This window comes from Pituophis catenifer, unplaced genomic scaffold, assembly GCF_029215685.1.
Source record: "Pituophis catenifer annectens isolate HBS135680 unplaced genomic scaffold, rPitCat1.0.hap2 SCAF_2, whole genome shotgun sequence".
NCBI classification, from domain to species: Eukaryota; Metazoa; Chordata; class Lepidosauria; order Squamata; family Colubridae; genus Pituophis; species Pituophis catenifer.
The window spans coordinates 210096525-210121758 of NW_027256882.1; the positions used below are offsets into that span (position 1 = coordinate 210096525).

The following is a 25234-nucleotide window of genomic DNA, read 5'->3' on the forward strand; positions in this document are numbered from 1 at the left end:
TAGTTTACAAAGTTTTGACAGACATGAAATATGTATCTATATTTAAAATGTGTCTCTGTATATGTATATGCATGTGTATACAGACTTAGTTCCCTCTTAGTGCTTATGCCGAATAACCAAATATTTCTGGCACTACTGCAAATCTTTGTTTACCTATTGAAAAGTTTCCCAGATTTGGAAGTATCAGTGCGGTAAATATCGCAGCTATCATATAGCACCAGACTTCTGATTTTCCTTAACATGAATACATTCCCATAATTACAAAAATTAGCTCACTTTTAGTAAGGTTTCGGGATATTAGGATCTATAATAAGCTTTCAGACAGTGTTGACTGCACCTAATGCACAAAACATTATTTTGCTTATGTTCAAGACTGTACCAATACCTTAATCATTCCATTTGCAAGTTTTAGTGGCTCACCACAGGACACTGGATGACAAGTTGGCATAGTACCACTCCAAGTTCCTGTTGCTTCACACGTTCTCTTCTTCTCTCCTTTAATATAGTAGCCTCTAATACAGCTATAAGCCACAATGGCACCAAAACTGTAATTGGTGCCAATTGAATACCCATTTGCAATGCTTGCTGGTTCTCCACAACGAACGGGGATGCACTGGATCGCCAAGGGAGACGGGTTCCACTGACCACCTCGGACACATTCTATTTTAGCAGAAGTGTTTAAAACGAAACCTTCCGTACACTTGAAGCTAACAACTGACCCAGCTGAAAATCTGGCCTTGTTTGAAGATTCCAAGATGCTGTATGATACAGACTCTGGTCTCTCGCAGAAGTCAGCTATGCATTCAGGAATATCTTGGTCTGCAGGGGGCATCCATTTGCCCTGGGCATTACAAAGTAACTGGGAATTGCCAGCCAGACTGTACCCATCAGAACAATAGTAGATTGCTATATCACCAAATAATCGATGACCACTCTCTGGAGAAGCATGTTCCACGGGAGGTGGCTCATCACAGGATACTGCCACACACTGTTGTTGACTGAGGTTCCACTTGCCATTGGACAAACATGACACAGTGTCAGGGCCGAGTAATGTGTAGCTATGGGTTAGAAAAAATAGCAGGGATAGATTCCTAAGGGCTGAGTAGACAACTTTTATTGCCTTGTACAAATAAACTTCTAACTCACAAGACTACAGGGAGAAAGTCACATTTCAAAGTCACTGTCAAATTGGCTAAAATCCAATGTCGTTTTTTTTTAAGTGCACTAGCAAGAACTTTATTTAAGCACTTTGAACTCCAATAAATTTCATAGAACATTTTCAATTGTTTTTAAAGAACTGAGACAACTTTGGCTGCACTATATGTAATTGTCAGCCTTCTCAGATATACCAGACAGGAAACATGACCAGATGAGCTAATTCTACTTTGTTGTAAGGCCGTATTAACAGAATCTTGCAGGTTGGCTTGTACAAATCTCCTGCCATCTTTTACAGTCTGAGAAGTTATGGAGGCTCCTTTCTGAATTTCTTTCTTTGTCCTTTAAGCAGCTGCAAGCTGTGCCCCCCCCTTCCCCATAATTTCCTCTTACCATTACAATAATAATAGAAATTGCAATAAACACACACACACACATATATAGGGGTGTGATTCAGCTGGTTCGGATGAATTGAATGCTAATTTTAGTCTGGTTTGCCAAACCGGTAGTTACAAGGTTTGGTTGACCCCGCCCACCGGGAGCCCGGGGGAGGCCATTTTTGCCCTCCTAGAGGCTTGAGGAAAGCCTCTGGAGGGCGAACCCCCCCCCCCATGGTGCAGGAGGTCACGCCCCCATAGCAACCGGGCAGCGAACTTTACAAAACCTGCCCTAGGTGAATACAGAAATATGGATTTAGAAAAAAAAAAGCCACAATATTATTAATAACATTTCATCAAACGATACGGCTAGAGTTCGAACTTAATGCTGATTTACGTACCCTTCCTTACATGTGTAAGTGACAGTATTCCCAAAGGTAAAGTTGTTTCCAGTAACAGCAGCATCTTTAATTACTGGAGGAAGGCCACAAGAAATGATTTCACAATCTGGAGGTGAGCTGCTCCAGTTACCTAAAGCTTCACATACAAGTACAGATGGCCCTTGTAGACTAAAGAACAAATAAATAAAAAACATAGAGTAGATAGTGGGTAAGATAAAAAGTAGGGGGGGGGGAGCTCTTTCTGTCCGAATAGGACAACAAATATTCTTTTTCATTTAAGGATTCGTTGAAATTGTTCAGCTTTAATTAACAATCAATCCAGGGATATACACAGGTAATTCTCAACTTACAACCATTGATTGAGTGACTGTTCGAAGCTACAACACTGAAAAATGTGACTTATGACCATTTTTCACATTTATGACTATTGCAGCATCGTTAACGGTCATGTGATTAAAATTTGGATGCTTGGCAGCTGGCATGTATTTCTCTTGGTTGCAAGTGTCCTGGGATCATGTGATCACCTTTTGTGACCTTCTGACAAGCAAAGACAATGGGGAAGAAAGAGTCACTATCCACCATATTACTAACTTAACAACTGCAGTACTTCACTTAGCAACCGTGATAAGAAAGGTCACAAAATGAGGCAAAAGTCACTTAAAGTCACTTTCCTTGCTTAGCAACAGGAATGTTGGTCTCAATTGTGGTTGTAGGTCAAGAACTACCTGTGCACCATTTCTGAATTATAAGTAATAACCTTTGGAGCACAAATCTTGAATAACCATGCTGAGTCAGTCAGAATGTGCATGCTTCAAAAATGATTAGGAAACAGTATTTTGAAACTCATTTGCTTTCCACTGTGCAATAATATACGGCACCAAATAATAAAAAGAAGAGCCTTTAGTACAGTGGACTAAAGCACTGTTATTAACATCTGCTGCTTGCAATTACTGCAAGTTCAAATCTCACCAGGCTCAAGGTTGACTCAGCCTTCCATCCTTTCTAAGGTAGGTAAAATGAGGACCCAGATTATGGGGCAATAAGATGACTTTGTATAAATATACAAAAGTATGAAGGCTATTGCTTAACGCATTGTAAGCCACCCTGAGTCTCCGGAGAAGGGCGGCATATAAATTAAAGCAAAAAAAAAAAAAAAGCAGTTTAAGTTCCATATGGAACATTTTGTATATATTTTCAACTCATGAATACATGTTAGTTTTTCTTCTGCAATTTTAACAAGGACGTAGTATATACCAAATAAAATCTGGTTTTCTGATTACCTGTACCCCACGTCACACGTGTAAGATACATTAGAAAGGTACATCACACCGTTCGTGATATATTTTCCATTCTTTATTTCTTTTGGGAGGGAACATTGTACTAATTCACAAAACGGGGAAGAATGGTTCCATCTGCCATTCGCTAGACATGTTGCTTCTGCTTTACCCACTAAAACATATCCTTCTTCACATCTGTAGGTAGACAAAAAAAAAAGATATAAATATATTTTGGTACATGTCTGTTTCACAGTATTTCTCCTGATGTATTAGCATGAATTCTCAAATATAAAGCTGCAACTGAAATAAGATAGCTGTGGTCATTTATCAGCACAAATCACTACACTATCATTCTAACTATGTAAAACATAATATTCTATAGCCAGCAGTTATGTTTTTAAAAGTTTATAATTCTTCCCACTTTTCCAGATTTCTGACCAGCTACAGAGCAATCAGTGCATGAGAGCAAGTATAAAGGCTACCATCTCCTCTGTAATTCCTGCTACAGCAAAATAAAGTATCAAATGAGTATCATGTGATATTTACATGGCATTAACTGTTTGATTTCAATTCTCTGTGAAATATACTGTAGGTTAAGTAGATATTACTGCGTGAAATCTGGATAGTCCCTCATTTAGTTACCACCCATTTAGTGGCTATTTGAAGTTACAACAGCACTGATTGAGGTGATTTATGACTGTTGATTGTAATTCAGATGCCTGGCAACTGGCTGACATTGATGATGGCTGCAGCAGTCACATGATCACAGTTTTCAATCTTTACTGCCAGCTTATGACCAACAAGTCAATGGAGAAGCTGGCAAATGGTGATTATGGGACCATGGGACTCCGTGATCACACAGGATTCACCTAACCACATTAACTGGGGTTGCTGTAACTGTTGTAAGTCATGTGAAATCATGCCTTAAGGCAGGGGTGTCAAACTCATGGTGTCACAGAGGTGTCACGTGACATATTGTGACTTTCCCCACTTTGCTAAACTGGGCATGGCCAGCGTGCGACGCATCTGTCCCGTGGGCTGCAAGTTTGACAGCCCTGCCTTATAGTCATGTAACTTAGCTATGGACTTGCTGGTCCGCATTACTATTGTTAAAAATGGACTACCTCTACTATGTCAAAGATAAGTAACAGACAAAAGTTACTTTCCAAACTGAACTATTTTACAAAAGATAATTATTAAATATTTGTATTTCTCTAACCAAGCCCATTCATATATAGTTTCAAAGCAGGTTAACATTTAGAACACTTAAAATATTTCATAGTCATTGACAGCAATACAATTTCATTGTGTACATTATTATTACAAAGTAGCTATTGCCTTGTTTGCAAGAATTCCCCCCCCCCATGCAAGTATCAATGTCCAGCTTCTTCCCAAATACAAAATATGCGAATTGATAATTTCACAGATGGAAGCAGATAGTTTCCCCAAACTTCTACAAAATGCACTTTGGTATTTTCCCTACTGCAGTCCAACCTACCTCCCAGCTTTGTTGTGGAGAAAATAGGAGAGGAAGGTGTGTTGGATATATTCTCTGCCTTGAGTTATTTGTACAGGTGGGATATAGATAAATAAATACTTTGTAGTATTTCTAATACAGACTAAATGCATTACATACATCCTATTTTTTTTTTCAATGATTATTATATATTTTCCATATTTGTTGCAAGTCCCAGATATAATGATCTCCTACCTGAACGTTACTTTACTACCAAATGTAAATCTGGAGCCATCGATTGCACCATTTTTAGGGTGGGGTGGAAGACCACAGGAAATAGCTTGAAGAAAAAAAAAATTAAAAACATCATTTGGATTATGCAAAATATATTGCTATAACATTACTGCACTCCCAAAACGGAAATGGAAATCACATTAAATGCTAGTATTAAGTAGCTGGAGAGCATAAAAATCTTATGTTATTAGAAGGTAAATTTGGAACAAAAAGGAATGTAGAAATTCATAAAGAATTTCACTGTTACTCCATTTCTGGAATGCAAGAGAGTTGTCCAATATACAATAGTTTTTACATAATCTCAGATAAACTTGTGTTCCATCACCGCTTCACTGAATGACTTATGAATATTTCCCTTTCCTTTATGAGAAGCTCAACCATCTTAAATGTGAATTACTGATATATGTCTGCAACTAAATAATCACAACTGAAAATAACACTGGAAGCCTCTATCATTACAATTCAATTCAATTTATTACAATCATAGACCAGAGACCAGAACAAATAAAAACATTTAATAAATATACAATTAAAAAAAATCTAAAATAAAGTAATAAATAACAATAAAATCTATGATAAAATCCAATCTGTCGATTATACATGGTCTAACTATAGTAAAATTACAATCCATAAATTGTGAGGCCCATGGTCAGTTTATTATTAAAAGGAAAAGGAATAAGCAGTGCAAAGGATTTGCCACATTTGTTGTATAAAATAGCTACAGTGGATTTGACACATGTTACCGACTAATCCCCAGTGCTGCTGCACAGAATCCAGACACCTGTTTTGGACTGTTCTTCCTTAAGCAGCCACTGGAGATAAGCATTGTCTGAATGGCCAGGATATAGTCTCTATCAATAACAACATCTATTTAAGTTACAAATCCAATATTGGCACCTACGGAAGGAAATCTATGAACTCTTAAGTATCATGTTTTGGTACATTTTTTTCCCCTGAATAAGCAATTCCTATAAATTTTATGCTGAACTGCCTACCCCAGGCAGCTATAATTTCTATCTATACAATCATAATAAGTATTCAAAAAAATACCTTCGCAGAATGGTATCAGATGGCTCCATTCCCCAGATTCCAAACATGTAACTTGACTCACTCCTTTTAGCTGGTAGCCCTTTTCACATGAAAACCTGATTTCGCTACCAACAGTGTAGCTGACACCATGCGAGCGACCATGTTCAGGATCTCCCGGGTGTTTGCATTTTACGGGTTCTTTGGAATCAGATATAAGGTAAAACAGAGCTTACTGACATCAGGTGTGGCTCATGTGCTTAAAAATGAAAACAAATCACGCAACATTGAAGTAGGCAACTTGGCAGGGTAAAAGCCCAGACAAAAAAAAAAAAAGCATGGGAATGCTCATCAAACTCTTTGAAGAACAAGTTTAGATCAACCTTTGAGTCATTTTTTCATTACTTGGATTTATACCACTACTGCAAGTTGGTCACCTTGCATCATGAGAAATTTTCTTTACTATTTTCAACACTATTCTAGTGTCAGGCTACAAAACCAAGAAAAACAGTTATTTCTAAGCAGTTTCCTTACCTATAGATAGAACTCTTACCAAACCAAAGCAGCTACTTGCAGCGTTAAAGGTATATTTTGAGAACTTCTAGGAAAGAGCTATCTTAATCCGCTTGCATTTTTTTTTTTGCCTTTTTGCCAATTCTGGGTTATAATGCTAGCTATCTGTGTTAAATTTATGACAATTTCCCCAATCCAAGGGACAAATGAGAAGTTACCAGGTCTGAATTTGCTTGGAAATAGTGTTATTCATTATCCATTGAATATATCATTTAATAGACCATGTAATTTTAGAAAAAAAATATTTAGTTTCAAGATAAATAAGGTGTAATGTGGTCTTAATAAAGGATTACTAATACAAATGTTAATAAAATCTTTAAGTCAGCTCCATTTAAAGCTTATGCTGATTATACTGGTGTGGTGGTGCAATGGTTAGAATGCAGTTCTGCAGGCTACTTCTGCTGACTGCCAACTGCCAGCAGTTCGATCCTGACCGGCTCAAGGTTGATTCAGCCTTCCATTCTTCCAAGGTCAGTAAAAGGAGGACCCAAATTGTTGGGGGCAATATGCTGACTCTATAAACCGCTTAGAGAGGGTTGTAAAGCACTGGGAAATCAAAGTGCTATTGCTATACTACAAATTTTGGAAGGCTGGTAATCTGGAATTTCAGTGATGGATTTCGAGAGGAGGACTAAAATATAGCTATGATTCTATAGAATACAAGCAATTTTTCATATGCCCATCCAAACTGTTCTCCATTCCGGCTTCTTTACCTGCACATTTCTTGCCGTCTCCTGTATATGGGTGAATGCAGGTACATATGTAGGATCCATTTGTGTTAAGGCAAGAAGCATGGGAGTCACAGTCTGAACCAACTGCACATTCATCAACATCTAGAAAAAAATACAGTACTTCATGTTACTAAGAAAATGTAATTCTCTTTCTCCTCATTTTCCTGTACTGCTTCTAACCTCCCTGTATCTTTTTCATTTCAGAATATCTTCTAATCTCCCGAAAGTCTCCTCCCATTCTCTTTTGCTGCCTCTTAAGCCTGGCACTCACAGAAAATACCAAATGCTGCTAACATTTCTCTGTCGCTCTCGGTAAACTTCAGTCCAACTATGTAGCTCGCCTTTTCTAGTTCTCCCTTTGAACCAAACAGCATCTAACTATGTTTTCTCCCATTCATCCATTACTGTCTTTACCCTTTTCTTCTTCACAATTTTTAATTTTCTAGGCCATTCTGATTAAAATCCTGGCCTATCTTGTCTTTCTTATTCTCTGTAATACCATGAATTGATGGCATTAGATTCATAAATCATCTTGCTGTCTGGGCTCATCAGACCCTGGTTTGGAGGATGAGGAGTTGGAACTGGGATAGTCTAACAGGGATGGCACCTCTCCCTTGGTATGATTGGAGAGGCCAGGGGCTGAGGAGGATGCTGTCCCAGGCCCCTCAGGCACTGGGGGAGGTGGTCGACCAGATGGAGAGCTGCCTGCCTGCAGAGATATAGAGGAAGGTCAGCTGCTGACAGGCAGATCACCTTTGAAGAGAAACATCTGCCTCTTTTACTGATCAAAATTCCAATTCCAATTGGGGGTCATAAGTCAAGGACTAACTGTACCAGAACTTAAGTGTTCTACTTCCAGAAATTAGCTTTCTAGGAATGATACTAGCTCTGCTCCCTTACAAAATATTAAAATGCTGATTATTTTAAGATCTTTTGAAAGCAATCTGTGAAAAAAATGTGGATGCCTGCATTTTTCTTTCTTTCTATACAAAGTACACATGGTGCTTTATAAGGATATAATAAAACTTACGAGAAACTGCTGACTGAGGCAGATTCTGAGTGATGACAAAAATGCAAACAGACATTCTTTGTACTGTAAGCAATTCTTGAAAGTTATCAAACCAAGTTCTGTCAAAAAATGTAATTAATGTATATAAACCTATATATGTGGAAAAAAAGCATGAGGGACCACATACCTCCTCCTACCAGAAGAGTCACTGGTGTCCCGCCCCTCCTCTGGCCTGAACCAATGCACCACGCATCAGAGCAACAACTGGAAGATAGTTCAACCTCCCACATAACAATTTTGTTCAAATATGAAGGTTGAATCTGTACACTATTATCTATAGACAGTAACTATTAAAATTTATAACCCTAATGATTGCAGTTTTATTTTTCTTATAATAAAGAGATCATTTCTTTCCTTTTAAGTCACCTATTCCTAAATCTATGTAAGTAAAGGAGTCTGTATAGATTTTACTCTGCTAATCAGTTGACCTTAGGGGGCAGTGCACATCTCCATCTCAAGGTCATTGAGCCAATGTTGTCCAAAGACATTCCCATGGTCATGTAGCCATCATGACATCACGCTGTAGTGTGAAGCGTGCAGCAAAACACAGAGCACTGTTACCTTCCTAGCAAAATGGTACTATTTATCTACTCTCTTTTGCATTCTTTTGAATTGCTAGATTGGCAAGAGCTAAATATATGTAGGGCAGAAGTGATTTTTTTTATCTGTAGGGAATTGGCTGGTACCTTCCTCAAAGATTTGATTGTTTTTGATGTCTACGTAATTTATATATTTAAATGGTTAAACTACTATATATGTTTTAATGTTTGTTGGTTTGGTCTTGGACCATAAATTAATAAATAATGATTTCTCCTTTCTACCAGAATCCAAAGTCCCACAAAACTGTATATACCGCTGAGAACCTGAGCTTTAAACTCCTTCACAAGTTAAGTATTTTTATAAATCCTATGGAACATGTAGGACTTGAGAAATCCCAAGAATCTTTTTAGGTATCCATCGTGATAAAAGAAATGATACTTGCATGCCTGTGGTCACTCATAGTCACAAAATCCTTAGAATTGGACAGGAAAGCATAGATTTAGCTTTTGATATTAACCATGGGGTCTATGTGGACTTACCAAGGCAAGATGGTGAAATAATATTCCAGCTACCATTGTCTGTACATAGCATCCTTGAGTCTCCCAACAAGTAATAACCACTGTTGCACTGGTAGGTTACAGAACTTCCAGCAAAGAAATCCTCAGCCGAATAAAATCCATGTTCTAAAGGTGGAGGTTCTCCACAACTGATTCCTATACCCAAACAGTATATAAATTCACATATAAACCTATTAGGGAATGAGGCATATTTATTTAAACACTTCTTCAAATGGATTTCATGAGCTTAAGTTCTAGTTCCTGGTGGCAATATAATTCTATTTTTAGTTATGTTAATAATACAAACTTCAATGTCTATGGCTGAAATCTAAAGAAGAAAGTGTGCTTGTGTGCTTTCCTTTGCTTTTCGAATTTCATCTTTTGTACCGATTGTAGTCAAGCAGCAACCGCTTCCAAAATTTGCTGCTAAAAATACATTAAAAAGAATGTGGAAACAGTCTCAACAAAACATTGAAAAAGCTACAATGGTCATGAAGAATAAATCCAATAAGCCCTCAAGAATACGATAACATCTCATCTCATGCACCATCTAACACTGCGGTCACCAACTGGTGGTCCATGGACCACTGGTGGTCCATGAGAAAATTTTGGTGGTCCGCAGAAAAATTATTTGCATCTTTTATATTGCACTAAATACTATTTATTTTTTAAAAAAATTCATATTAGTGGTCCGCAGGATTTATAATTATGACTTTAGTGGTCCCTGAGGTCCAAAAGGTTGGTGACCCCTGATCTAACATATACTCATATATATGTATATGCATACACACACACAAATTTATTCTGTAAACTAACAATACATTTAGATTATATGAAAACAATTAAAAAAACTACCTTGGGTGTCCCTAAGTGACATCCATTCAATACTTTTTTTTTTTTTTAGCTTATGTCCAGGAACTTCTGAACAACAGTGCTGTATATCCTTAAGTTAAAACTGTTACAAAAATAGCTGCTTACTTTCACAATGTGGAAGAGGTTGTGCCCACTGTCCTAAATTTAGACAATGCAGGACAGAATTTCCCACTATGTGGAAACCTGGATCACAGTAGAGAGAGATTTTTGATCCTGGCTTTAAAGTAGCGGATGAAGTTTTCAGGTGGGGAATGGATCCTTCTAAAGGTTGACAATCTGTGAACAAATCAACATATATGCACAATTTATATATAATATCCCCATAGAGCAATTGAACCATTTACAGTGGATTTTGCAGGCAACTGACCCAATTTCTGTGATGATAATTTGTGTGATGTTATAAACAATGTAATTTGTGTACTGCAATGATCTAATCTGACACAATTATGTACATTTTTATTTAACAAATCCCCCTTCCATTAGAATGAAATTCCACTACACTGTACTGCCAAATCAACACTCCATTTTTTAGAGAAAGAAGATTCTGAGGATTATATTTTATCTATGTGATAAGAGAGAATAAGGGAAACATGACTGAGTTGTGAATATTTATACACACATACAAAAATCAACTTTAAATCCTGCAATTCTGTACTCATCATTCACGATCCTCATATTGTACTAAATAAGCTACCTGCTTAAATCTCTAAATATTTCTAAGCTCTCTTAAAGTAGGAAGTGTTCTACATTTCAATACTTAAGTTAAAACAATGTTTATATTTAAAAATGACAAAAAAACCCAGTAACAACAAAAATCAAATAATGAATCAAGAAAAAATTGAATGATTGTTTCATGAAGGCCAAGAAATATTTCCCTATGACCCAGTCCTAAATTTCATGCTTTCAACATTCTTAATGCAGGAAACCATAAATATTTTGCTTGAAGTCCCAATGAACACTTATTACACAACACTGGAATTTGAGGAATTAAGACTGAATGTTCCAGTCATTGAATGATCAAGTGTATCCATGCAAGGCCATGGGGATAATTGTATTTTTAGCCTCATGCCTCAGAACTAATACCAGTAAATTTAAAACATTTTTCTATGTGCTATCAGGGAATTATTTTCCCTAACGCTCCTGTTCTGAGAACTCTGTGTAGTATAAGAATGTGGAATGACAGACAGAATTTCAGGATGCATTTTATAGTTAATAGGAACAATTGGAATAATTAAAAACCTACTATGCTAGAATTTATTCTTGAACCACACTTACATGAAATAGAAAATCATATTCATAATTTATGTTATTTTAATTAATTTATTTGAAATTAAATAGCTTATTTCACAAACATTTAACTTAAAACATATTCAACTAAGCTAAATATTTACTACAAACTTTATAGAGGAGTGAATTATATTAAAATGTTATTAGTAATATTTATGTTTTTAAGCTGTTCCCTTAAATATATTAAACTATGTTTCAAAAATATTAATAAATCTTCTTGCCCTTAATAGCTCTCCCTTTCTTCCATTTTTCTACTGTATAACATGACTGGTTTCTTGTTTCCATATGAAATATTGGCTACTCATTATAGTCTAATGAATTAAGAATGTATGCTATTACAGGGGTCCTCAATCCCCAGGCTGCCAACTAGTATTGGGCCGTGGCCCATTCGGAACTGGGCCGCACAAACAGTGGGGCAAACGTCTGTGTCTGAACTCAACTTGCATGAGTGGTGGGTGCACATGCTTGCGCTGAACCATCCAATTTCCCCCTCCCCCTCTGCCGGTCTGCAAAGCCGGAAAGGTTGGGGATTGCTGTCCTAGAATACAGGTAATCCTCAATTTACAACAGTTCATTTAGTGACCGTTCAAAGTGGCACCACCACTGAAAAAAGTAACTTACGATTGTTTTTCAGTTCCGACCTATATAGCATCCCCATGATCATGTGATCAAAATTCAGATGCTTGGCAACTGGGCCATACTTATGACCATTGCAGTGTCCCAGAGTCAAGTGATCTCCTTTTGCGACCTTCTGACAAGCAAAATCAATGGGGAAACCAGATTCACTTAACAGCCAGGTTACTAACCTATCAACTGCAGTGATTCACTTGACAACTGTGTCAAGGAAAGTCGTGAAATCGAGCAAAACTCACTTAACAAATTTCTCACTTAATAACATAAACTTTGGGTGGTCGTACATTGAGGACTACTTGTATGCTTTTTGTTGCAAGGGAAAGTCAGAAATATCAATATTGTTGATTTTCTCTTTCATTATACCTGCCTGTTACAAGATAAATAATTTTCATTACTGATTTTCTGAGACATTCCCGAAATCTTTCATTCAGGGCCACAGTTTTTCTGAACATGGTTTGAATGCAACTGTATGATACTTCTATTAAGGCTTTAAAAGAGAACAAAAGATCTAACCAGCACAGAATATGCTCCTGGGATCTATCTTCACTCTTCCAACAACCCCAGGAAGAAAATCTGGCCAAGCTAATACGTTGCCTTTCTGGAGATCCTCTGGACATGATGTAGCCAAGGACTTCACCTTAGAATTCAAGAAAAAATAAGATACACATGTATTTGTCTGTGTTGTTAGCAATTAGTTGAAGCAAATGCAAAATACACACATACACACAAAATGCTCAGACAGAAACATTTTTCCATTCAAACACTTTGTAGCAGTTTTCAATCTCAGATACGCTTGAAAAACTCTACAACTGAAAACAAATTTCCTGATAAACTGATAGATTTTATTAAGAAAAATGGAGGATTATCATATATGTATGTGTGTATGTGTAGACATCTATATATATACACATACCTAAAGACACATAAGTATATGAAATTAATTTCATTTTAATAATTTATTATTTTAAAATGGCTGATCAGGGTTTTGCAATGACCCTTGCTTTAAGTTTTTACATGTATTATTTTAGAAAAAGATGAAAGATATAAAACTATATTATCATGAACCACTCTGTTTTGCAAAGTATGTTGTGTTTCTCTCACATATCTTAATTCAGTTCAATTCATTTGTTTGCCTTTCTTCCAGAAGCTCAAGGTGATTTAGTTAACCCCTTCTTCTCCGTTTCCATTTCCCCCTTAATAATAGGCCTAGGATTTCTTGCTCCAATGCCATTTAGTGAAAAGCCCTTTTATTGCTAAGAAGTACATCAATAGCAAATTGCTTTTGGTCATATCAGAGGGGCCACAGCTGATCTGGAAGCTATAGAAATTGACAAAATAATTTTCGGTCACTAGTGAATCAGTGGTGGGTTTCAAAAATTTTTACTACCGTTTCTGTGGATGTGGCTTGGTGGGCATGGCATGGCATGTTGGGCGTGGCTTGGTGGGTGTGGCAGGGGAAGGATACTGTAAAATCTCGATTCCCACCACACTCCGGGGGAAGGATACTGCCAAATCCCCATTTCCTCCCGATCAGCTGGGACTTGGGAGGCAAGAATAGATGGAGCGGGGCCAGTTAGAATTTTTACTACCGGTTCTCCGAACTACTCAAAATTTCCACTGCCGGTTCTCCAGAACTGGTCAGAACCTGCTGAAACCCACCTCTGTAGTGAATGTACAGTTGAATGCATCATGAAAAGGAAAATAAGACAAAAAGGCCCATCCTTGTTCTTTTCTGTTTGTAATGTTCACCATGAACACATCCCTTTGAAGAATCTTCATAAATGGATTTACTGATTATTCTGTATTTAATTTTAGTTTTATATAATTCATATAGCTAAAAATTGGTTGTTGGCACGTATACTCCAATACTGTTCGACCCATAGCAGGCAGCTTTAATAAAACAGAACTTTCAGTAAAACCAAATTAGAGTCAATATATTACCTGTTCAGGAGGCAGAGCATAGCCCCAAATGTTTAGCTGGCTAATTGAGCCAACAAAAGATTCAGCTGGATTAAAGCCTTCTCCTCTTTGATCTTGCTCCTGTCCAAGTACTAATGCACCTCCACCTATTTATAAGGAAAGCAGAATAAGGAGCTAGTGCATTTGATAACTAAAAACTTGAATTCAGCACTGTCATTCTAGGAGAAACTTCATACCATAAGGCAGATTGCTGAGGGGGGCAGAATATAGACATTGTATATAAATGTTAAGCTCTTCAGATGTGGTTTTCACAATTCATTCATTTAATCATAGATGTCCATGGGGAGAATAAGCAGGCCAAGAATGAAATTTTGCAATGCAAACTCCTCCCTTATGCCCGTGTTTTCTATGCAATAAGAGAATGGAAAGCTGGAGCTTGTGACGTTACAACACATATTTGTTTATTTTGATATAATCTGTAGTTAGGAATGGGTGCTTTCATGCGTAATTATATAAAATTAGAAGAATGTGTTGCAGTTTGAAATAAAAAAGTTGAGATAACTATTTGTGTCTAAGCAGATAGCAAATGCTGCTTCCTTCTGCATCCTACGATAGCTACGTTTGGATTGATTTCAGATACTACATTTTTCATACAGGTTCACTCACACAAATGCAAGGAATACGGCTATTGATTATTGCTATTGTACATAATAGTTGGCACTAGATGCTTGGGACAATAAACTAGTTTTAATATAGCTTTAAATGATTCATTAATATTGTTAGAATATTACTATGTTGCGTAGGATGTGAATCTTACATCCCTTCAGTCAAATGTCTCTCAGAATAACATGGCAAATAAATACAGCCAGATAAATAATGAAGGGAGACATACCAGGGATTTCTGTTCCCACAGATAAACCATTGCCTCCATCAGACAATTTTCCATCGATGTACACTCCCCAGGCTCCATCTCCACTTGCCCAAGTCACAGCAATATGATGCCAATTGCCATCATTCACAGAAGGGCAATCTGTAATGCTTTCCTTCCCATTAACATACAGAACCCATCTATATCAGAAGAGAAGAAAGAGAAATGGAAGTGACCTGCGTGAAACAGCTTAGCTGCACACCAGATTTAATAGTCTAATGGGGACAAGACAAATAATAATTCGAAATACTTCAGAGTAAGAGTGAATATAATCAAGCAAAGGTTGATGGCTGGCCTGAGCATTAGTGACGTTTCTGAACTTCAATAGAAGAAAAAAAGAAAAGAAAAGAAAGAAAAGAAAAGAAAAGAAAAGAAAAAGAAAGAGGCCAAAAGGATTTGGATGGGCCGTGCAAGATAGTATAAATTGTAAGCTACAGTAGATTTCCCTCTATTGGCATGGACTGGAGGAATAGTTCACAAATCTATAGGTTCCTTGCTTGCTGAATATAGAATGTGTAATGCTCTATTGTGTAACTGGAAAAACAAGTTCTAGAGCAGGGGTGCCAAATTCAAGACCCGCGGGCCGCATTCAGCCCATGGGGTACTTAGATCTGGCCCACAGGGCTGCCCTGGAAACAGCAAAGGACCTGCCCGAGGTGCCTCTGCCAGCAAAAACAGAGCTCGGGAGGGCTTTCACAGCCCTCCCGAGCTCTGTTTTTGCTAGCAGAGTGCTGCAGGAAGCTGTCACAGGGCCCTCCCAAGCTCCGTTTTCACTGGCAGAGTGCTGTATGAGGCCGTTGTAGCCAAAAACGGAGCTCAGGAGGGCCGTTCGTGGTCCTCGGCATCCTGGCCACACCCACCCCGGCCATACCCACTTGGCCCCCCCCCAAAGTCAAACACAACCCTGATGCGGCCCTTAATGAAATCGAGTTTGACACTCCTGCTCTAGAGGTTAGGTTGAAAAAGCAATTAAATACAGTTTGCATCTCTTCCCCAAGCATATGATCTGGAAGCTGTAGCTACTTCATATACCCATTGTAATCTGTAATCAAGAATGCATTGTCACTTCCATTTTCCACTGCATAAGAAATTGGAGTCCCATAATTTGTAGTATCAGAGGATTTCATCCAAAATGCACATGTGATCTCATTGAGTGAGGGGAGGACACCATCAAGCAAAACGTAGCCATAAATTCCAGAGACTTCGAAATCCAAGTTAAATCCAGAAGACTGCTCTGCAACAGATAGGGAAAATGTTTAGTTCTTTGACAATATCAGAATACCTTTATGGTGGCTAGCTGTGTTCCTTCTCCAATTTTATACCCTAAGAACTTGCACAATTCAAATTTCCAAGATCAGCCTTTCAAATCCCAAACTGAAGGGTAGTCTCAAATGGTACCATGAGACTAAAGACCAACTTCATGAAAGTTGAGATTAAAATAAGTCTGACCATAATCATCAATTGACTCAAAGCATCCTTTCCCCCACACTTGGCCTTGTTCCATTAACTTTGAGGGATGATTTCAATCCACAGGGAAATAGGCAGTGGCAACTAAGGTCTCATCTTTTTTTTTGCTACCGGTTCTGTGGGCGTGGTGTGGCTTGGTGGGCGTGGCACGGGAAGGATACTGCAAAATCCCAATTCCCTCCCCACTCCTGGGGGAACGATATTGCAAAATCTCCATTCCCACCCAACTCTGGGGCCAGCCAGAGGTGGTATTTGCCAGTTCTCTGAACTACTCAAAATTTCCACTACCGGTTCTCCAGAATCTGTCAGAACCTGCTGGATTTCACCCCTGGGCCAAAGTACTCACTAAATAGCATATAGCAGAAACAGAACATCAATTGGATCTAGCCAGGACCCCAATCGGTATTGCCAGTGAATACAGATACTCTTCTTCCCTATGGCATACTTAATTAAACTCAAAGTACTCAAACACTGGAGGGCCTTTACTCTACCACAATGTTATGCATTCAATTCAGCTGCCCCTGAACGATATAGGAAGATTCCTTACTTGGAGAAAGAATGCCCCTGTGTCTCTGGATACAAAGAAACAATAGACCATGTGCTTCTCCAGCACCTGTACTGCAGAGACATTCTGTAGCTTCATCTCACCACTGCTGAATAAATATCGAGGGCACATAGGACAATTCTATACCTCCCCATTTTTAGATACCAACCTTGCTATAACATAGAATATTGCCAGGTTCTGCACAATAGCACTCAAAGTTCCTTGAATTATAATCTCTGCCATAAACAAGCCTTGATGAATATCTAGTTTGCCATATTAGAGTGCTCTACAATTGGTCAAATATAGACTTCTACATCTTTAATGCTCTCTTATAATCAGCTAATGCTACCACTTCTTTTAGAGTCTTTTAAACTAATATTTTTATGTCTACTTTCCATTTTAATACATATATCTTTTCTATCTTCTAGTTCTGATTACCTTCTAAGCTTTTCAATTGACTATACTCCACCTTCCTTCCTGGGCTAGGACCAGGGGTTAAATCCAGCAGGTTCTGACAGGTTCTGGAGAACCGGTAGTGGAAATTTTGAGCAGTTCGGCGAACTGGTAGCAGAAATTTTGAGTAGTTCAGAGAACCAGCAAATATCACCTCTGGCTGGCCCCAGAGTGGGGTGGGATGGAGATTTTGCAATATCCTTCCCCCAGGAGTGTGGAGAGAATGAGGATTTTGCAGTATCATTCCCCTGGAGTGGGGTGGGAATGGAGATTTTACAGTAGCCTTTCCCTGCCACGCCCACCAAGCCACACCATGCCCACCAAGCCACACCCACAGAACAGGTAGTAAAAAAAATTGGATTTCACCACTGTCTAGGACAGTAATAAATATTTGATTTAAATGATTCAGTTCTTTGAGCTATGTTTTCCCATTGCACTGGTTCAGAATAAAAATGCTTATTTTTAAACTGAGCAAGACAGAATTTGGGAGGCTCTTGTTTTTCCAATTATATAGCCATGTTAAACAAAATAGACAGGTTAGTTCTAAGAAAATACTAAGCATCACGTTTCTATAAAAATGATTTATATAGAAATGTCCAATGTAAAATATCCACTATTCTTCTGTCTAAAGACACTTGAATCTTAGAAGATATACCATATAATTGGATACTTAACCCTGATGGATGAAAACCATTCCATCTGCCCTCAAATCTCTAGTGCCGTCATGTGATATTAACATTCCATGGTGCACAGTATTACCACATAGCAACTAAAATGCGTGAACTTGCTCTTTAATATTTTTTTTTACATTTGCTCCAACTTTTATTCAGGAGTTAAGCAAACCTATCTCTTCCAGTTTACTATAGACAAAAGGAGAGCTTCAGTAGAATCTAGTTCAGTAAGGAAAATTAAGTTAAATTAAAATCAACATATCTTTGAATTCCATTGGATTCCAACACAGTTCATGAAACAAAATATTTTATGACAGCGAATTAGAGAAAACTTTTCCCATTCAAAATACCACTAAAAATGGTAGGAGATTTAACATGCTTTAGTGATGAGAATATTTAGTACACTGACAATAAACTTTTCTCTTCTCCAGAGCCAGGACAAACTATATTAATTTTACAACTGATAGAATATCTACCTCAAGCCAGTGTTGACTCTTAAAAACCACATTAGGTAATATAGTCTGACAGAAAATCAGCATGGATTGATTTTCTGCATGACTATATTATTTTTAGTATTTTTGAACAATAAAGTATTTAGTTTAAAAAATAATAATAATATATTATTTTTAATGATTTGCTAGTTGGCCACAAACGTTGCTACAATTCTTTAGCATAAAGCAAGGAATGAAGAAAATCTTTTCCATCTGATTAACAAGTACTTGAAGAACACACAAGAAATACTCTGTAACTTTATAGAAAATGAAATTGCAATTTAGGAAATAGTAAGATTCTAAATATTATTATTTATTTAAATTTAGTGGTCACCCAACTCTAATGGATTCTGGACAACATTCAAAATATGTTTTTTCAGTGTCACATTTATATTATTGGTTTAAAATTGAATTTATAATAATAAATCCAATATTGAATTACTGTAGTTATTTACTCTATACTGGGATTTGCAAAGTCTGCTATATTCTTGGGAGTCATCTGGTTTCGGTTTAAGTCTGCAGAATTGTTGCCAAGATAGGTTTGCTATTGTATGCTAATACTTTGATCCTGGGTACCTGTTTCACACCTGTTGCCTGTAAAGCCAGGAGGACATTTACAAACGTACGAGCTCAAGGCATCCATACAGGTTCCTTGATTTTCACAGGGATTGGATTCACATTCATTGATGTTCACTTCACATTGGGGCCCTGTATATCCTGTAACACAGTGACACCTTTGAGAAGACAAAAGAGAACGAATAAGTTTTCTTCACTACAGTCTGAACAATTACATTTTAGCTGTCTTGAAATATGAAGTAAGTTACTTAAGTGAAATGAAGAACCAATATGAGGATAAGTGAAAAGCTTAAGTAAGTAAGAAGTTGAAAAAAAAAGATCAATTGTGGAGTCTGAATTTGAAATGCTTACAAGTTCTGGCAATTCTGGATCTTGTTTATTTTTGCAACCCTAAAGAATGTTGGAAAGACATTGCATAAAGCGGCTGAGGAGCCTGCCTTGCCCATCTGTCTGTCAACAGGATAACTCTCTGAAAGCAAAACAGAATTGGACCTAATTTGATGTGGAGAAAAAGCTGGCAAAAGAAAGACTGAGTTAAAAATGGCTGAATCCCCAGCCAAGGACTATGGAGAGAAAAAAAAATCCAGAACAAATCCCCCAAATGCATTTCTGTGGAAGAGACAGTTAGGCAGAGTTAGACTTTTTAATCCAATTACTGTATATGGAAGTAATCTGTGACTGGAATGACATGTAAGCCAGAGTAAATAAATAAAAAGTGAAAATACAATAACCTAGAGTGCCAAAAAATTGGATAGAAAAAAGAATGTAGACTCAGTCAGTAGAGACCATAGCTCCTGGATTAAGGCACTAATAGTGTTGGAGATATGTTCACTTACAGAAGTACATACTTATAAGACAAAAGGAAAAGTTCATGTATGAAGATTAAAACAGAGAAATAGGATTACAAAAGCAGTTATTCTGTTATAGTTTAGGCCCTAAGGCAGGGGTGTCAAACTTGTGTCATCACGTGATGTATCACGACTTTCTCCCCTTCGCTAAAACGGGGGTGGGTGTGGCCAGCCCATGATGCATCTGGCCCTCCTGCCCTAAGGGATAGCTACTTTGGTTCTTTAGCAAGCAAGCAAGTGAACAAACAAACAAATACACTGTATTAGCATTCTTAAATCTTTATATATCTTCAGAGCTATATGCATACATCTTTTTACCTATAGCCATTGATTCCATCTTTGCACGTGGCTCCGTTTTTACAAGGTCTACTGAGACATTCATTAATGTTTTTTTCGCATAGAGCACCAATAAATCCAGGCAAGCACTTGCAATGGAAACCTGCAACCTGATCTTCACAGGTAGCTTTGTTGAAGCAGGGATTTGAAAGACATTCATTTACCTCTGCTTCACAGTGAGTACCTGAGAAGGAAGAAAGGGATAAAGACGTTATCAGCACCAGGTAATTTCTGAACTTTATAGATTCTGGATACATTAAAAAGAATGAAAATGAAAAAGTTAATTAGTCAAATACATTTTTAAACAACCCTGAAGTAGGTACTCAATATAACACATTGGCTGGAGATCGAAGAATCAACTTTGCTAATATATTAAATTAATTGCTAAAAATATTGTCCTTTTTTAAAATGTCACAGACTTCTCCTTTATACCGATAAGGAAAGTCACACATGATAACACCTAACTATGTGATCCTTTTTTTTTTTACTGGAAAATTAAAATTCCCTCTTTCTTTGACGATCTTGGAAGCAATACAAAACATCTTGAGAGCTATATGAAATATTAGAAGAAGGTCATCAATAAAATAGACCAACCTGTGAAGCCTTCTGGACACAAGCAGTGGTAAGAGTTAATATCATCTACACAGACTGCTTTATTCAGACAAGGATTTGAACTACATTCATTTACATCTTCTTCACATAGTAAGCCTTCAAGTAATAAAGATTAGAGAACATTAATAGTGTATACATGCAGATTTACAAGTTCACACAATGGACTTACACATAGAAGATAAAATCCTAAGAACAGTGAGGTATAAATTTCCAGGACAGCAATTAGTAATAAATTTTCAACTTTATTCATTCTTGTTTCATTTCTCTAGCTGTGGTCCCTAGCTTTCATGGCAAGTGCCCTTTGGAAAATTGTTACCCCCCTCCCCAAATTCATATGGCTCCCACCCCAGCCCTACTTAAACAAGCCCTAAAAAGATGGCATAGAGCCAGAGTAGGGAATAGATCCCTTGTGTGAAATTTGAGTTTCCTGAATGATGGTTGTATTTTTCCAGACTTTTTTTTTATTTGGACAATGGGATTCTTTGTTTTAATCTTTGCTTTTTTATTATTTTATTTTGCAAGTTCCCCAGTCATAAAAGATTGGCGGGGCCTATAAAATAAATAAATAAATAAATAAATAAATAAATAAATAAATAAATAAATAGCTGTTTCCATTCATGTTACCAATTTGGAAACGAGGGTTCATCATGCTATTTACATTATAAACTTTTCTAATTAGGAAAATTGCAAGCAGAACCTGGTACTGTTATCAATTGCAGGAATTTTGTATTGAACGAAAGACTGAAACGAAAGATTGAAAGAAATAATATAGATTTTAGTGTACCATGTCCTTCAGCTTTTATCAAGAGGACATACATTCATTTACAAAGTGTGGACACAATCCAGAGCTGTACTTAATTACTACAGCAAAAAGCCCAAATAAACAAATGAAACAATCTAGTTAGTCACCTTTAGAACAATCTGCACCAAGCTTCCTCTAATTGAGAGGTTTATATCATTCCCTTTTTATTTTAATGGTAAGCCGCCATCTTGCCCTAGGTGCATAATAATTACACTTTGGCTGTTGAATTCAACCAACATTATAGGAGAAGACCCATACAATCCTGATAAGATCAAATGATGACATTTATCCATTTCCTTCCATTCATAGACACCTCAGTGACTTTCCATTCAACTTCAGCTACAAAAGCTTAGCCAGATGTATTGTTACTTTGCAACAAGACCCAATTTTCCCCATATTGTAAAGGGAAATAGGACAGCCAATGACAGCCCACTCTTACTCATCCCCTAATATCAAGGCAATCCATAGAGAACTTGCTTTCAGAAGTTGTGGGTCTCCATCACTGGAGGTTTTAAAAACGACACTGGACAACCATTTGTCTGAAATGGTATAGGGTCTCCTGCTTGAGCAAGGGGTTGGACAAGAAGGTTCCTTCCAACTCTTTTATTCTATGTTCTAACTAATGCGCTTCATACTGGAGGTGGTGTCATAAGTATATTCAGAATGCAGCCATTTAAGAAATATTTATGCAGATATTTTTTATATAATTAGAATGTTATAATCAAACGATTATCATTTCCCATGCCCAGCATACAACAGCAATAAAATTTATTTTGAACTGTTTCTCACAGTTCACCAAAAAAATCCCCCAACAATCCCTCAATCTCTATGAAATCAGCAAAACACAGAAGGCAAGATATTCACAAGCTCAATAAATATGAGCCGTAACTTTTTTTTTTTAAAGTTTGCAACCTGGAGATGATGCTTTACTGCTTTAGTTCATTTGTCACCTGAGTAGCCCTGCTGACACTGGCAAATGAATGCTGCAGTGCCATCCTTGCAAATCCCTTTGTTGAGACAGGGAGATGACCTGCATTCATCAATCTCTTTTTCACATTTTAATCCTAGAACACAACCCAAAAGAACACAAAGAAAAATAAATCGGGATAGGCCAAAAGTGCAAAACACATCAAATAAATATCAAGTAATAGAAAAAATAAAAAGTGATTTTTGTGGAGGAGGGGAATTTGAATCTATTTACACTTAGGTTAGAAACAGATATGAAACTGGGATATATGAAAACCGCACAACTAATGCATCTGAGTCTATTTAATTCTAGTTGCTACTGAGCTTGTTGACAGGCAGGCATTAGGCTATTGTTTAATCAAAAGCTCAAAAGATATTCTGTTTCAATTAAATATTCTAACTGATCTGAATACTAAAACAAAATTGAGTTTGTGATAAAACAGACAAATCCACCAGTGATGCTGGTTACTTTTTAAAAATCTCACGTTTTTTCTCTGCTTTTCCTCTGTAAATGTGTAATTTTTGGTGAAAGATAAACTCGGTGAAATTTGTATCCATCTCTATTGTCAAATTTTTCACACAGAGAAGAGTATGGTTAAACCTGTACTTGCCTCTCATTTTATTGTTAAATGAGTAGACTGCCAAAAAGGACTGGCAAATCTAATTCAGCACCAAGAAATATGTCTGGGTATACAAAGATTCAAACATAGACTTTTAAGGACCAAATGTCTAAAATCTGTCCTGAATGAATAAATCTGTTTGCTTTCCTTTATATTTGTTTTCTTTTCAGCCCTCAGTTTCTCCCTATTCCCAGCACATAGCTCTTTACTATAAAAAAATTCACTTATTTATTTCCAGCTAACTTTTGCAATATTCAAGGTCTATGTGACCTTTTAGTGATACATTTTTAAACAACAGAAATTGAAATATTTTGCTAAACTGTTAAGTCTCCTGCAAAATGCATAGATAGATTCTGTTCTGTTTCACTCATTCTTGATGTATGAGTACAGATCAAGCTAATAATTCCATACACTTTTATTAGATTATAAGCAGGGTTTGCAAGGACTCATTATCTGAATATGCACAAGATCAATCTATACTTAGAACTCAGGGGGCGAGTTTCACTATTTCCACTATAGTTAAGTTACAAAGTTTTTGAAGGGTCCATTAGAGCTATCAGTCTAAAGAAAAAATATCCAGAGAGGCTAGTATAACTAGTGATGTATAGTTTTAACAATAGCAAAATTCGTATTTAATATAAATGATGCTAACCCGCTTAGACCTACAAAAATTGTTCATTTATAACGGAACAGGATAAAAGAAGACTAATAGCTGCAAAATACATAAAAATGATATCAAAATAACCATGTGGCAATGAAAAGATATACTTAAACGAAGGGGAAAAATCAGATAAGTATTGCTACAAAACAGAAGTTAAAAAGCAATAACAAGAAGTCAACAAATCCCTTTAAAAATTTATTTCATTGACAGACCACTTCATGTAGCCAGAGACACTCCAATATGTTTACAGGATACCTCCCAAACTTTTTATTTAACATTTTTTTAGGCTACAACCAACATTTTGTTCTTTCACAATTTTTAGGCTCTAGTCCCTCATAGGAAAAAGTGGGCCTGCTTTTCAAGAAATGTTTCTATTCCTTGTTTGAATATTCATGGAACACTTCTTAATATATTTCTTTTTCTTCAAAGGCAATATATCTGTCAAAGCATGATATTTAGGGAGGATTGCAACTGTATTACTTACCTGCATATCCTGGTGGGCATATGCAAATATAACCACTTCCAACCTGTTTGCAAGTTCCACTGTTATGACATGGTTGCAGGAAACATTCATGGAATATCTGTTGTCAATGGAAGAAAAGACAAAGCAAAAATATAGGCAAGGAAAATTCAAAAGCAGATTGCAGTTCAGGTTTCCTATCCGGTCTCTAAATGTTAAGTCTTATTAGATGTTATAAACGCACCCTGGTTTCAAATACTGTGTGGTGAAAATAAAATGGCGGGGGGAAGGAATGTATACTATGTTAAATTTCTTGAATCAAATACAGGTAACCCTCAATTTACAACCATGTGTTTAGTGATTGTTCAAAGATAGAATGGCACTGGAAAAAGTGACTTACAACTAGTCCTCGCACTTATGATACTGACAGCATTTCCGTGGTCATGTAATCAAAACTCAGGAACTTGGTAACTGGCAAGTATTTACGATTATCACAGCATGCTGAGGTCATGTGATCACCCTTTGCCAGCTGGCTTCTGACAAGCAGAGTCAATGAAGAAAGTTGGCCTTAATAAATGGCTGATTCAGTGTAGAACTGCCATGATTCATTTAACAATTGTGGCAAAAAAA

The 25234-nt window shown here is 37.0% G+C and overlaps 1 protein-coding gene across 1 annotated transcript in view; it reads right to left on the reverse strand.

Moving 5' to 3' along the window:
- The window catches only part of SVEP1 (sushi, von Willebrand factor type A, EGF and pentraxin domain containing 1), a 116351-nt gene that overhangs the window by 27192 nt on the left and 63925 nt on the right, over nucleotides 1-25234 (reverse strand). Inside the window, exons 21-37 of the mRNA XM_070938573.1 lie at nucleotides 24629-24725; nucleotides 22848-22961; nucleotides 21078-21191; nucleotides 20466-20667; nucleotides 19300-19457; nucleotides 16130-16331; nucleotides 15062-15237; nucleotides 14191-14315; nucleotides 12763-12886; nucleotides 10435-10605; nucleotides 9439-9612; nucleotides 7273-7392; nucleotides 6011-6187; nucleotides 4922-5006; nucleotides 3214-3405; nucleotides 1934-2101; nucleotides 386-1058 (exon numbers count right to left, since the gene is read on the reverse strand). Coding sequence (XP_070794674.1) covers nucleotides 386-1058; nucleotides 1934-2101; nucleotides 3214-3405; nucleotides 4922-5006; nucleotides 6011-6187; nucleotides 7273-7392; nucleotides 9439-9612; nucleotides 10435-10605; nucleotides 12763-12886; nucleotides 14191-14315; nucleotides 15062-15237; nucleotides 16130-16331; nucleotides 19300-19457; nucleotides 20466-20667; nucleotides 21078-21191; nucleotides 22848-22961; nucleotides 24629-24725 — 3072 coding nt within the window. The remainder of the gene's footprint in view (nucleotides 1-385; nucleotides 1059-1933; nucleotides 2102-3213; nucleotides 3406-4921; nucleotides 5007-6010; nucleotides 6188-7272; nucleotides 7393-9438; nucleotides 9613-10434; nucleotides 10606-12762; nucleotides 12887-14190; nucleotides 14316-15061; nucleotides 15238-16129; nucleotides 16332-19299; nucleotides 19458-20465; nucleotides 20668-21077; nucleotides 21192-22847; nucleotides 22962-24628; nucleotides 24726-25234) is intronic.